Source organism: Delphinus delphis, chromosome 17 (assembly GCF_949987515.2).
Source record: "Delphinus delphis chromosome 17, mDelDel1.2, whole genome shotgun sequence".
Classification (NCBI taxonomy): domain Eukaryota; kingdom Metazoa; phylum Chordata; class Mammalia; order Artiodactyla; family Delphinidae; genus Delphinus; species Delphinus delphis.
Window position 1 is genome coordinate 22,941,532 of NC_082699.1, and position 14,948 is coordinate 22,956,479.

The 14,948-nt window shown below is 38.1% G+C and overlaps 1 protein-coding gene across 1 annotated transcript in view; it reads left to right on the plus strand.

Annotated features, from left to right (window-relative positions):
• The window catches only part of STMN2 (stathmin 2), a 53,291-nt gene that overhangs the window by 21,009 nt on the left and 17,334 nt on the right, over window positions 1–14,948 (plus strand). Inside the window, exons 2-3 of the mRNA XM_060035186.1 lie at window positions 7,803–7,898; window positions 11,638–11,810. Coding sequence (XP_059891169.1) covers window positions 7,803–7,898; window positions 11,638–11,810 — 269 coding nt within the window. The remainder of the gene's footprint in view (window positions 1–7,802; window positions 7,899–11,637; window positions 11,811–14,948) is intronic.

A 14,948-nucleotide genomic window follows, 5' to 3' on the forward strand; every position in this document is an offset into this window, starting at 1 on the left:
GAAGATAATCTGACCTCAGGCTCTAGGACCTCAAAGCAATCAGACTACCAAACACAATACACATACACATACACATACACACACACACACACACACACACACAACACAATACGGCCAAAAGCAAGTTAAGATGAGCTGCAGGAGCTTAATTTATGACATGGATAAAGAAGGCATCAAAAAAAGAGCTTATAGGTAACGGATTCCCATCTATTTAAAGACACATAATAGGAGGCACAGAGAGAAGTCAGATCTAGGAGATCAGTGGTAGAGTGTGAGTTCAGTGTTTAATGACTGTGGGTGTAGGTCTTGAGTCTTTTTAAAATCAATTAGCAGAGTACCCTGTTTCTCCCATTATCTATCATTTAAACCCTGGCAACAGCAACGAGGACTGCCAGGAATGTCCACAACTATCGCCCCCAGCTTGCCAGATCCTAAAGATGCCCCTACCTGGAAATGACAGCGTTTTTTCCCAAAGAAAGAGGTGCTGCTTTTTTTTTCTTTTTTCTTTTTGCGGTACGCGGGCCTCTCACTTGTGGCCTCTCCCGTTGCGGAGCACAGGCTCCGGACGCGCAGGCTCAGCGGCCATGGCTCACGGGCCCAGCCGCTCCGCGGCATGTAGGATCTTCCCGGACCGGGGCACGAGCCCGTGTCCCCTGCATCGGCAGGCGGACTCTCAACCACTGCGCCACCAGGGAAGCCCGAAAGAGGTGCTTTTAATTCACTGTTTATATAAATTGGAAAGCTTCAAATAAAAAAATGTTGTCAATGAAATCTCTTCGAAACCAATGCAAATCTACTTGCTGTAAAATCATTGCAAGGAACTTATATCCTGCATTCTGTATATCATCTAACTTTGTCCTTTACTTTCTTGCCAGAGACCTTTCAAAAGAAGAAATTTAGGTTGACTCCAAACTGAGTAACTTAGGACTTGCCAAGAAACCCCACCCCTACCCGCTACTGGACTAAAATGATCAATGATTGCAGGTAAAACATGAGAAAGGAAAGGAGGAAAATCAATGTGCTAACAGACCCTGAGCCTCCCTCATCGGAGCCCCCAAAACACAAATCCACGGTCAGGCAACGAGTGCCTTGAATGACTCTGTTCTTATGATTAGCACTGCTATATGGGAACACAGACCAGTAGCGCATCCAGAGATTATGAGATATTTTCTTCCAAAGTAGTATATTAATGACATTTTCAGAGCATTCCTTAACTGTCTTTCACATGTTAACAGGAAGTCTAATACATATTATTTCTTTTTTATACTCTGCATTAACCAAAACTGAGTCAAATAAAATTTTGCCCAGAATGAATAAATGGAAGATATTTTTGTGATACTACTGATTCTAAATCAAAAAACAACAAAGTAAGTATGAGAACTCATATTGATGGTCGTTCCCACACAAACCAGGTGAAAAAAAAATTGAACATTTTTAAAACACTTCATTTTAATTATTCAAGCCTTTCAAAAGTAATGGAGTATATTGTCATGAATAATATAGATTATTGTCTTGTTGAAACACAAAGTGTATAAAATTAAGATGTATTTGAAATTTTGAGCAAAGGGCTTAGAGCTTGTGATATATATTTAGAAGAATGGGAGAAATAATTTTATACGTATATACATACATATGTGTGTGTGTCTATTTCATATTTTACTAAGTAAACAAAATCTCTGCTATTTTAATCTATGCCAAGATCTAATCTGATAATTAAGTCTCTAGTACGGATTGTATTGTTCTCCTCAACCACTCTTTTCTCCTCGAGGGAGAAGCACAATCTCCAGATTCACACACACACACACACACACACACACACACAGGAAAAAGCCAAAAAAAAAATTGAGAAAATTTAGGTGATTGCCTGCCAAAATATATCATCCTTAAAATAATAATCCAAATAACTGATGCAAAAGTATTTTTTTCCTAAAATACCTAGATAATTACCACTTTCTCTTTTTACCTCATTAGCTGGAATATGAGTGTGTAAGGATATATTTACTCATATAATAAAATATACATATACTCAAAGTTCCCTTTGAGAAACTGTTCCTGTGTTTTCTAGCCATCTCTGTACCAAGTAAAATCCACACGTAAAAGAAAAGTTACATTTTCTTTCTATAAACCCCTACACTTACCTATAGCCATGCAGTCAATAAAGTTAAACAACAAATGCCAAAGAAAAAATGGGAAAGAAAAAAGTCTTGAACTCGTCATTTTAAAAATCAGTAATAATATGCATTATTTTCTAGTTAGAGACAATATGTAGATGGTGAAGTTAAGTGTAATACACCTGAGCAAATTCTTGGTGAAGTGAATGACATTAGCAGCAAAGCGTTTAGAGTCAGGCAGACCTACATTCAAACTAAACTCCACACTTTATCATCTACTGCACATCAGGCAAGCTACACCACCTCTCTGAGTCTTTTAATTTCATCTGTAAATCTGGACTAATTATAGTACCTCTCATCATATTGTTGAGATGATTAAATGAGAAAATACATGCAACCAGCTAGCACCATGCCTGGTACATTGTTTGTTCTCAACAAATCGCAGCTGTTGCCATTATTCATAGTTCATTGTAGCCATTTAGAAGAATGGAAAAAATATCAGCGTTCATACACCATTAGGTTAAGTGGATATTGCTATAAAATCATTACGCATCATGTGGGTTGAATTTTAAATGAATTTACTAGAGAAATACACTTACCTGTAAACATTGATAGTAAATAACAAATGCAAGCAACAATGAAAAACATTATATGGAATTACCTATCTCTTCCCACATCCTTACAAACATGCATGCTCTGCTTGGTGTTGGGTATAGTGAAAAGATTAATATATGCTGACTTCCAAAAACCAATGAAGAAAATGATTGTCAATTCAAAGTATGAAATTTCAATACTGAAATCTTAATAACATGTTTCTAATAGCATTCACATTTGCTTGGGATTTGTTTTATTGTCAATAAAAAAGTTTATTCAAATTATATATATTTCCGTACCTCAACCCATGGTCTATTTTCTGCAAGGCCAGCTCATCCTAGATGAGCTGGACTGAGTTTTAGCAACCCTTTTTCTGGAAAGCTTCCCTTGGCTACCCATCCATTAGGATCTCTCACTCTCTTCCATCTACCCTTGACTCCAAATTTAGGTATTCTTTTCTATCAATTCATCTTTCATAAAGTCCCCTGCATCTTCCCTTTCCTTTTCCTCTGCACTACCCTTTCCCCAAACCACACTGCCTTACCTGCTGAACTTTATTCAACTGTTTCTTAAGTGTGTCTCCTAGCGATGGACCTTTCCTGCATAAAACGGCCAAATAGGTCTAAGAAGAGCTTTTATCAGGTAATTCCACTTTCAAAACGTTCAATGGCTTCCTGTTGCTAGGATGACTCGTAATAGCCAAACGTTTCGACCGTGAATGGGGATGTTATTAATGTTACTAATGGGCTTAAACCAGAACGATGCAGGCAAGCCAGGACTTACAGTGAACCAACCCATTGCCAACTCTGTGCTTTTCAAACTTTCTCACCTAAATATTCCTAAGAGTGGACTCAAAACTAAACTCTCAAATTCAAATTTGTTTTAAGTTTACACATTTAAAATTCTTGAAATTCTAACATTCTTGTATATATCCATGTTTTAATGTACACATAATGTTTTTAAGTCCCAGCAACCCTTTTACATGAGCAAAATTTCAGAACATCTTACCCAAAATCTTGGAGCCAAATTGACCTCAAAGAAGACTTACTATCAGGACACAACTTCTAAAAACCCTTTGTAGTGTAGTCTATGAAAAAGCTGTCTCCTGAAACACAGAGAAGGCCATTCGCAAAGACCTGGAATTGAATTATGCGCCCTGAAGTTGAGTTGAGTCAACCATCCTTATGTAAACTCACTGTTCCACTCACAAAAGTCTTCCATATGGTCTCTTTGTAAACCCATTTCCATGTCAACAATAACAAATATACCTCCTCTCTTCTTTGCTTTCCTCAACCCTACTCAGTCTTATGACCCTGGTCCATTTGCTCTGGTTGCCATATAAAATACAAGGCACCCAGTTAAATTTGAATTTCGCAAAAGCAAGGAATGGTTTTCAGTATGTCCCGTGCAATATTTGGATTAAAACTGAACTAGGTATCGGTATTTTTATTTGCTAAATCTGGCAACTCTAACTGTAAAGCCATTGCTGACCACCCTCCCTACAGCCCCAGGACTTTGAGGTTCTTCTGAACCTCAAAGTACAAATCATCTACCTCTATTTGACACTTACCCTATTTTGCATGTGTTTCTATTGCTTTTTATATCCATATATTTCATTTCCCTGACTTGAAAGCTCCTTAAGAATGAGGACACATATATTGTATCTCTTTTTAATTTCATAATGCCTCACAGAAACTCTTGACCATAGGTGGTGATCATAAATATTGATACTTGTCAATTGAGAGATTGATTTAAAATCAGGGCTTCCCTGGTGGTGCAGTGGTTGAGAGTCTGCCTGCCGATGCAGGGGACACGGGTTCATGCCCCGGTCTGGGAAGATCCCACATGCCGCGGAGCGGCTGGGCCCGTGAGCCATGGCCACTGAGCCTGCGCATCCGGAGCCTGTGCTCCACAACGGGAGATCAGTGAGCAAAATAGCCAACAACTATTTGCTAAGCAAGTGCTTTCTGTTCCATTCAGAACTATGCTGTAAATTATTTCATAAATGAGTAAGATGCAACATTTGCCTTCAAAGAGTTTAGTTTAGTAAACAAAACTTACGCATCAGAAACCAGTAGTGAATGATCTGAAACAGTATATAATCAAGTATAACAGTGTATAATCATGATTATGTAGTATAGCCTACTAAGGACAACAGGGAATGAATGTGGGGGTACCCCCGAAGAGAGGGAAACGCTGAAGAGGGGTGATCTGAATTGGGATTCAGATCTTGGGAAGGATGGAGATGAGTGGAGACGATTAGGAAGGGTAATGCCGTCTGGGGAAAGTCTTGGGCAACTGCAGCAAGTGGAAAGGAGACCCATCTTCACAGTATGCCTTTGCTGCATGGAAACAATCAGAATTTGCTTGTGCTGTGGTTGCAACTGGTTTTCATTTGCTTTTACAGCTTTAATCTGTTACCTCTCTATAAAATGGAAAATCTTTTTTTATTGTAAGTATAGTTGATTTACAATATTGTGTTAGTTTCAGGTGTACAGAAAAGTGATCCTGTTTTATATATTTTTCGGATTATTTTCCATTATAGGTTATTACAAGATATTGAATATTGTTCCCTGTGCTATACAGTAAATCCTTGTTGCTTATCTATTTTATGCATGGTAGTTTTTAATCTGTTAATCCCATACTCCTAATTTATCCCTGCCCCCTCCCTTTCCCCTTTGGTAACCATAAATTTGTTTTCTATGTCTGTGAGTCTGTTTCTGTTTTAGATTAGATAGTCTGTTTCTGTTTTAGATTAGATTAGATTTCTGATATAGATTCTTTTGTATTATTCTTTAGATTCCACACATAAGAGACATCGTATAATATTTATCTTTGTCTGACTTACTTCATTTAGTATGATATTCTCTATGTTCATCCAGGTTGCTGCAAATGGCAGTATTTCTTTTTTATGGCTGAGTAATTTTCCATTATATATATATATACACTCCCTACATCTTCTTAAACCAGTCACTGGTTGATGGGAACTTGGGTTGTTTCCATGTCTTGGCTATTGTAAATAGTGCTGCTATGAACATTGGGGTGCGTATATCTTTCCAAATTAGAGTTTTCATCTTTTCTGGATATCCAGGTATGGGATTCCTGGATCATACGGTATTTCTATTTCAGTTTTTTTAAGGAAAGTCCATACTGTTTTCCATAGTGGCTGCACCAATTTACATCCCTACCAACAGTATAGAAAGGTTCCCTTTTCTATGAGACAGAATATCTTTTATTTTGCTTTTGGATTGCCTTTCCCTAATAAAGTTGATGTCTTTAACATGTGCTTCTAATATGTGCTTAATTTTGCAAAATATTTTGGGTACCATTTGGTGTCCTCTTACCAGAAAAAGGTACAAGCCTACAAAGGCTTGCTGTTTTGGTTTTAATCAGTTCGTGGAATTAAATGCATTGAACCACAAAATGCTTTTATGTGACAGATATTGTGATTCACGCTGAACATCCATGTGAAGATAGGCTTGGACCTTTATAAGTGACATAATTTTATTAACTAAATAGACACATAGGACAAAGAAATATGGTTTCAGCCTTCTAAAATTCCAAAGGCATCCAGTAAAAATCTCTCAGAATGGGTGTTGGCAGGACTATTCTGGCACAAGGCAAATTGTGTTGCTTATTTTAAGGAAATAAGCTAAATAGGGATGGAGATTCCTTTAGAGAGATGCTCTGGATGTATTAGGTTGAACCATATGCAGTATGACACTATTGGTCTTTGTGTATGGTTCAACGGTGTGCAAGCATGTCTAGCCCTCTTGGCACATTGAATCTCATTCTGAAAGTAGAGCTAGAAGAAAGCCTCTTGGCAATCTTAAGACAGATTGATTTACTACATTTTATCCAGAGATCCCAACTTTGTCACTGGCCATATATGACTTCAGCCTCTGTGGGCCATTTCATTTGCAAAATTGATGGTACAATGGGTGGACAGTTGACTAAATGATCGCTTAGAATCTTCCCAACCTAAATTTCTGTAGCTCTAAAACATCCAGATACTGAATCTGTTTCCTACTGGCTAACCAAAGATGCACCTGGCAATAATGCCCAAACAATCTTCTGCAGATTCTCGCCTTGCCAAGGTACTCCTCTTCCATGGGTTACATAATGATCAGAAGATCCTGCCAAGAGGTACATGCCCCCTGTGAGGTTCAATATGTTAGGACATCACCATTTGTTTATACTTTCTCACAAGTCAGTGCACATTGTCTCTATTATTTTTCTTCCATTTTCCTTAATTTATTAATTTTGCTAATTATATAACCAACAAAGGTGAGAGGATCCCACCTCTTTATCCCCATCTGGTCGTCACTTGTCCCGGTGATGACCAACGTGATAAGAGGCCCTCTAAGTCTGCCTAGACAGGAGACCTCTTGAAGGACAAAGGGGAAAATGAAATGGGGGGTGGGGGGAGTGAAGGGGGAGGAAGGTCTGAACTCCAGCAGCTGCTAGGCATCAAACTGAGTGTGCAGAGAGGAAGAGACATCCTTATCAGATCTCAGGTCCAGGTTTTTGGTGTGTGTGGAAAGAGGGAGATAAAAAAAAAGTGCACTTGGGATGAAGAGAAATAAGCAACATTGGCCCCTGCAAGATATATCAATATTTGCTTAATAACTATCCTGGTGAGTTCTCTGACTCTCCAAATGGGTATGTGGCCATTCAGGGTCAACCAGCAAAGGACACCTCCTGAAGCTGATTTATATACAACAGACCTGCGTGCAAATGTACTGGAATGGACCTTTCTCTTTGCCCATTTTGTCTGTTTCTGCTTCCTCTGTATCTTCCTGTCTCTCCCTCCTACCCTGCTGGATCTCATTTCCTTCTACCTTCCTTTCTTTCTCTAGCTCCCTTTCTCTCACTTCTTATCTAACCTGCAACAATTTGTGTTTTATGTCCTCTGTACTAAGGAATATGCACCCCAGAGTCCGTTTCCATCTTTCATTCATTTATATTTTGTGAAAGAGAGCAGTGTCCCTGGCAACATTCATTCTTCTGGAGGCTACAATTATTACTCAGGTTAAAAGAAACGTTCAGAGGAAATTCAGAAAATGATAGATACTAATCTTGAGCCTTTTGTTTCAGCCTACAAGGAAAAAATGAAGGAGCTGTCCATGCTGTCACTGATCTGCTCTTGCTTCTACCCGGAACCTCGCAACATCAACATCTATACTTACGATGGTAAGATGCCTACAATAGAAATGCCCCTGCTGGCTGGATCAGTTGGCAAAGCTTGGATATATTTGTTTCTGTCTCAAAGTTCCTGATATAATTAAATCAATATTTTGTGGATATTACTATTGACCTGCCGGGTCTAGCTAATGGGTCTTATTGATTGCCGTTTGCTCAAAACAGTATGAGTTTGATGCTAATAACAGCACATTAGTGTCTGTTAAGAAACATGGCTGAGTGCTTATTAGCCATTGCATCCAGCATGTCAACAACCACAATATGTCCGAGGCTTTTCTTTGCAAATAACACGATATGCTAAGCTGTAATTAGAGATCACAATTTGCAAGAAAATGCTTTGTAGTTAGAAAACTCAGGAGAGAAAATCAACCACCATCACAGTTTTTTAGTGTAGTCTTTATAAAATCCCCGTATTTTGTGTGTGCTGTCAACAACCTAATAAGTTCCAGTAGTAAAACCGACCTATGAAGCCCCAGATAAAGAGGATTTTAAAAGAAAATCCTAAAGAACTGGCATAGCTATGAACCTTATTTTGCAGTAAAACCCTTTTGGTTTGATTTATCCTGATTCATACGACTTAATTTGATTACCTTCCTGGTTCTGCCAGTACCTGCATGACCTCGGGCAAGTAACTTAGATTCTTTGAGCCCGATTTAACTCTAATATCCTCCTCCCAGTGGTGTTGTGGGTTTAAATGGTTTCATGTTTAGCATAGAGCCTGGCCTCTTGTAAGCATTCAGAATGGTAGCTGACGTTATCAACAATACCATTTTTACGTAATTCAGTCCATTTAATCAAAATGTTTGGTGCAGTTATATATGTAGTAGAAAAAGCTGAGGCATATCTGGCTACCTGTTTGGCTCACAACGATTTTCTTTTCCACGTGTATAAGGAAATACATTAAAGGTAAGGTGAAAGGATCTATGGCAGTTAACCCCTTCTATACCTTTAAAATATTCCAGGACTCAAAGATGTTTTTCTTTCAAACTGATTCTGCCACGGCACAAGCATCATAAATATGAATTAACTGTTTCACAAGGAAATGTCTTCCATGCAAAAAGATTTTGGTTTCCAACCAAAACTCTCTTTAGAATGCAGGTCCCACGCCTACTTCGTATATGTCCATTCAGTCAACAAATACACTGGTCCTATCCTTAATCTGCTAAATGTGGCTGTGACTAGTAATCCAGCTATGTTTCTTCTGAGACTGTATCTCACCATGTGTTGTCACTGAGGCTCCAGTGATGAATGCAGCTCAGGCCTCTTCTTCAAGGCACTCATGGCCTAGTAGAAGAGAATTACAGCATACGAATAACCAGTAAGTGGAACTCAGTGTGATTATTTGCTAAGGCAGCATTTACTGGTAGGACACAGAAGACGGATGGTTTCTGCCCTCTTAGGGACTGGAGAGAGGGAAACGAAAATCAAAGGTTATATATAAGCTGAGTCTTAGAAGTCAAATAGACAATTCAACATAGCTCATGAACTGCTTCCTAAAAGAACTGGTAGAGAATTTCAAATTCCCAATGTCTTTAACCTTGTCTTCTCTTTCTATATTAGGTAATAATGTGAAGTGTTTATTGTAGACAAATATTATCACAAGAATTAATTATTATTATTATTTACATTTATAAACACTAAGTGCTATGGCCCGTGCTTTACATTGAGTATCCTTTATATCTTTTTTTTGGAACACCTTTACAATTTAGTTTTTTTAACAGCTGTATTGAGGTAACTTACAAATCACTGCACATATTTAATGTATATAATTTGATTAATTTGGACAAGTATCCTTCATCTTTTAATCTTCACAACAGTCTTATGAGAAAGGTGCCTTTTATCTCCATCTTTCAGATGAGGAAATGAAAGCTTAAAGAAGTGAATTAACCTTCCCAGTATCACACCCTAGTAAGCAGGGCTTACTATTTGGATGCAAATACAGGCAGTTCTGATTTCAGTGTCTCTAACTCTATCCATTTAAAATCCCATCGCCTCATCGAATAAGTGATTTTTATTTGCCTCTGTTCTGTTGAAATCCTTTTCCATAAATTTACACACTTTTTATAGAATTGTACTTAAGATATAAGTACAAATTTGGATGCCTTCAGGAAGATTTAAAATATTTTTACCTTTGTGAAAAAAGCCACATCATTTTTAACATACCTACTGAATTGACTTTGTCTATATGATCTGTTAGCATTCACAGATCTAAGTAAGTAAGGTCAGTTCCTGTTCACCTGGGGTCTTACCTGACCACAAACTGAAAGTGCACTAACCAGGCTGCTAAAAGAACGTTAATGGAAGCTAATTTATAATTCTTCTCTGCTCTGCTCTAGTGAGAACTAGCCTGGAGACCTGGCCAGCTTGGTTGCCACAATTTTCAAGGGACATTAATAAATTAGTGAGTCCTGTGAGGTTAGGGAGTGATGCAGTAGTAAAGATCTAGAAACCGTGTCACTTTAGGACACTGAGGATGCTTTAGACTGGGGAAAAAATTTGAAATGGAAAATCATAACTCTTTTCAAATACTATTGTGATGCACAACAGAGACTGGCCTGACTTTGGGTGGGTTTAGAGGACAAAACAAGGACTGGGGGGCCGAAATGAGAGGGGTGTAGTCTGGGGTTCAAAATAAAAAACAGTCATCTAAAAGTTAGAGCTGTCCAATGAGCTTTTAAAAATCAGTATATTTTACTAAGCTGTAAGTTGTGTAATTACACTAATATCCTAGCAGGTGCTAGCTACACTCTATTTTATATTATAAATGATATTATTTTACATTATACATTATTATTTTACATTATAAATTATATTATGCATTTTCAGGTTTCTGCCCATTTAATTACTATGCATATTATGCAGCTATTGAGTTTAAATAGTTTTAAAATGTACAGAGTGTATAAATTAGATAAGCAGAAGTTGCCCCCTCCCTCCCCTACTACAATGCCTCTTCCCCCGGTTCCTGTCTACAGCTGAGGGATGATGAAGAAGGACATTCTAAATAGCAACAAAGTAGAAGCAAAGAGATTACCATGGTACCCTGTCTTATTGTCTTCATTAGACTATAAGCACCTTGAAGACAGGGACCCCCATCACAGTGTCCTCCCCAGAGTGGACATTACACTGCTTGATGACTCAGATCAACAGACACACTGAAGGGCAAACCAGGAACCAGCAGGATGCCTTTGCACATGAGCCTTGACTGCTGCAGGTATTTCCAACCATTCAGGGAGCTGCATCGGTTCCAACACAGCTCCTGTGATTTCTAACCACAGGATTAGGTGTGAGAACTGGAGGACTTGGTTATTTTCCTCATTACGTAATCTGAAAATGATTCCAGCTTTGCTAATTTCCAAAACAATAAATAAATCTAAATTTGTGCTCCTTGGTTTTCATATGAGGCTCATATTTATTCAAAAGGAAAATAAAGTTAGTTCAAAATCGATTCAGGCTCTTTTTTTCTGGGCACGTCTACCATGATTCAACTCCCTATGGACATTATTGAATTTCCCCACACTGTAAATATTTAGCCAGTTAAAATATATCTATAATTATACGAAAGAAAGAGGTCTTATATGTTCAAACGATGTAGAGTAAATGATCCTATGCAGCATTTTACTCATCTTTGCCAGAATAACAAGGCTACTTTTAATTGCCAGAATTCAAAGTGTTTTAGTAAACCCATGCCTGTGTTCTGTGTGCCTAACCTTCTCAAATATTCATCTCTCAGATATGGAAGTGAAGCAAATCAACAAACGTGCCTCCGGCCAGGCTTTTGAGCTGATCTTAAAGCCACCATCTCCTATCTCAGAAGCCCCACGAACTTTAGCTTCTCCCAAGAAGAAAGATCTGTCCCTGGAGGAGATCCAGAAGAAACTGGAGGCTGCAGAGGAAAGAAGAAAGGTAACTTTTTCCATAGGTTTTTAAATTCTGCTCTCTCTTTTCCTTGCCTTCTCTCTCTCCTCTTCTCTCTCCCTTCTCCTCCCCAACCCCTCCACTTTCACACACACACACACACACACACACACACACACACACACACACTTCCATCAGAAGTTCCAGGAGACAATGATGCCTGAACCTGCACATGTAGGTCTTCTAGACATAGATCCAGGCTACTTCAAGTAAAAACTGTTGCTTTGAGGCTAGTTAAAACCAAACATCTCAGACACTGAAAGAACTTCAGTGCCCTAGTGCCCTCCCCCCATCTTGGACCCATTTTGATAAAAGCCTCCCTGCCTTAGCCTATCCTTGCTGTCAAGAAAGCACAGCCTTAGGTACTGTAACTCCAGGGGTTGTGGTGGAGAGAGGTGCCCAAGTGGTGAGTCCTCCCTCTCAGACTCTGCGTCCTGCCCCAAAGCATATTACATGGTTTTCCTCGGAACTAGAAAGCACCAGATACTCCCTCTGAGATATTTCCTGCCCAGAAAACACTGTTCACCCCAGGGTAAGGGCCAGAAGCTTGCCCCTGTCCCCAAGGCCTCACTCCCTGTCCTTAAAGTTGGTTCATCCAAGATCAGAACCCTCTCGGGAATATATGAGTATCTTCCTCTACCCATTTTTAAGCCTTGATAGCATTTTTTTCTTTTTTCCATTGGTCCTTGTTTGTATTAAAGAGCTTTTTCTTAGAGCTAAATCTTTAATTTTCCACAATCAGCTGAATAAGAAAAGCCAAGGGTATTAAAAATGGAGGGCATACAGAAATCCCTAAGACTGTATACATAGAGACAGAAGTTATGTCTGAATATGTGCGTATCAGCTGTGTGATTATGGGGGTACATCCCATCGAGACGCTCTTGATTAACCCAAATGAATTACTGCAGGTAATTCATTCCTATGTTGTATTTTCCACTGACTTTATCATGATATATTTTTAGAATCATGTAGTCACTAAGAATATGCTCCATGCAAGGTCTCGTGATTTAAGTGGAAACTCTGCATTTATAATAATTTTTAAATTTTATTTAGATGTTTATAAAAAGTTAGCCAATACATTAAACACTTCTATGTTGGATACTTACAAAGAAAAGGAAAATAGTCCTTCTCCTAAAGACTGAATTCTCTAACAGGGAGTGCAGAACAAACCCAAATGTGTGTGTATGTGTATGTGTTTATATATACCTACATGCACACACACACACCAACACACTCACACATATGTACATACATAACTATAGCATCAAATAACAAGGCTCAGAGATTATAAATCCTAGATTAAGTTTTCTGAACCAAAAATACTTTTTGTTTTCATCTTTGTGGTTGGAAAATCTTCTTATATTGTGTAACTTTCTGATCACAATTTCAGTTTTTACTCAGGTGAAGTTCTCTTTGCATCCAGTGAGTATTTCTTTACATATTATTTATTGTATTTGACCAATTACTGTTGTTATAAATTTGGATTTCAAAGGAAGGAAACTAAGCTACTAACCCAAGCAGACATACAGGAAGTTGCTTTAGAAATATTTATCTTTTTTTTTGTTGCCATTTATAGCTTTCTTCTCATAGTAAAACTGAATTAACGTATTCAGAGTTACAGTCCTTCGAGACTGTCGCCAACAAATATGAATGACTAACTACAATAGTAGAGAGCATGTTACAGTCAAGGTAATTTAAGTTCTCACCGAAGCATTGGCATCTTATAGCTAACAGTTGTAAGTAGAGGTCATAGGTTGACATATGGAGATGCCATGACTTGAATAGAAGTCAGTAACTGACCTGAAATTGAAAATTAAAGATGAAAATTCAACATCATAGTTCAGATGTTGCTGGTATATTTAATTTGAAGGAAATTATTAAAAGAAAAAGAACACAGAGATGATCAAAATTAACTGGATGTTCTCATAGAATTCCCTGAGTTAACTAATTACTGATTCTGGTAAAATTCATGTACTCTGACAACAATAAATTATCAACAATTACACATTTAAACCATTGAATTTAACTAGAAATTGGCCACGTGACTAAAAGACATCTGCGAATGTAATCATCCAGCATTGCGACACCCAGGAAAAATATTCTTTGGAGCCCTTTAAAATCAGTATTCCGTCACATTTCTGCTCTTACTAAAATTTTCAAAAAAATCATTATATAGATTATGTCCAGGTACTAGGGTTTTAATTAGAAGAAAATACAACTAATTAACAGAAAGTGACAGCTTAAGAAATCATTAATTGATTTTTTTCTATTGGGTTGTACTGACTTAATTAGCACTCATTTGAAGAACTGTTAATTCTCTTTAAAGAGAATTCTTTAACTTCTTTAATTCTCTTTAAAGAGCCTTTAGCAAGTGCATATATCTCAGTAACTATCTAAGTGAGGATATGCATATAACCAAAACCCAACTCAACTAAATGAAGCAAAAAGAGGGTATGGGACTAAAATCCTCAGAGTGGTTACAGCTTCAAAAACAGCTTGATCCAGGAGCTCAATATTTCTTTTTACATTTATCATTTATTTCTGCAACTAATTGGTCTCAATACCAAGGATTTTTTGTTTCAGTCAGTCCCAAATTATTTTTCTCACAAATTAGCAACTCCAGCAGAAAGAGAGCTTCTCTTTCCTAATAGTTCTAACAGAAGTCTTAGAATTGAGTCTCAGTGACCTGTGCCAGGTCACATGCTCAACCCAGTAAGATGGTACTAAATAGAGCAGGACAAAGAGAATTGGTAGTTCTGGGGCGAAAAGTGCTATTCATATGGGGTGGTCAGAAAAGGCCTCTTGAATATGAGAACATTTGAAAAGAAGCATGAAGATAGTGAGGGAAAACATTTGAAAAGAAGGCAAGAAGGTAAGGAGTGAGCCATGGGACTCTTCTCTGGGGGACAGAGTTTGAAGTAAAGAGAACAGCAAGTGCAAAGGCCCTGAGGTAGGAGTATGCTAGGACTATTCGAGAGATAACACAGAGGACAGTATGGTGGGAGCAGAAGGAGCAAGGGGAGACTGAGGTAGGAACTGAGGTTAGAGGCTTTTTTTTTTTTTTCTTTTTAGAGGTACGCAGGCCTCTCACTGTTGTGGTCTCTCCCGTTGCGGAGCACAGGCTCC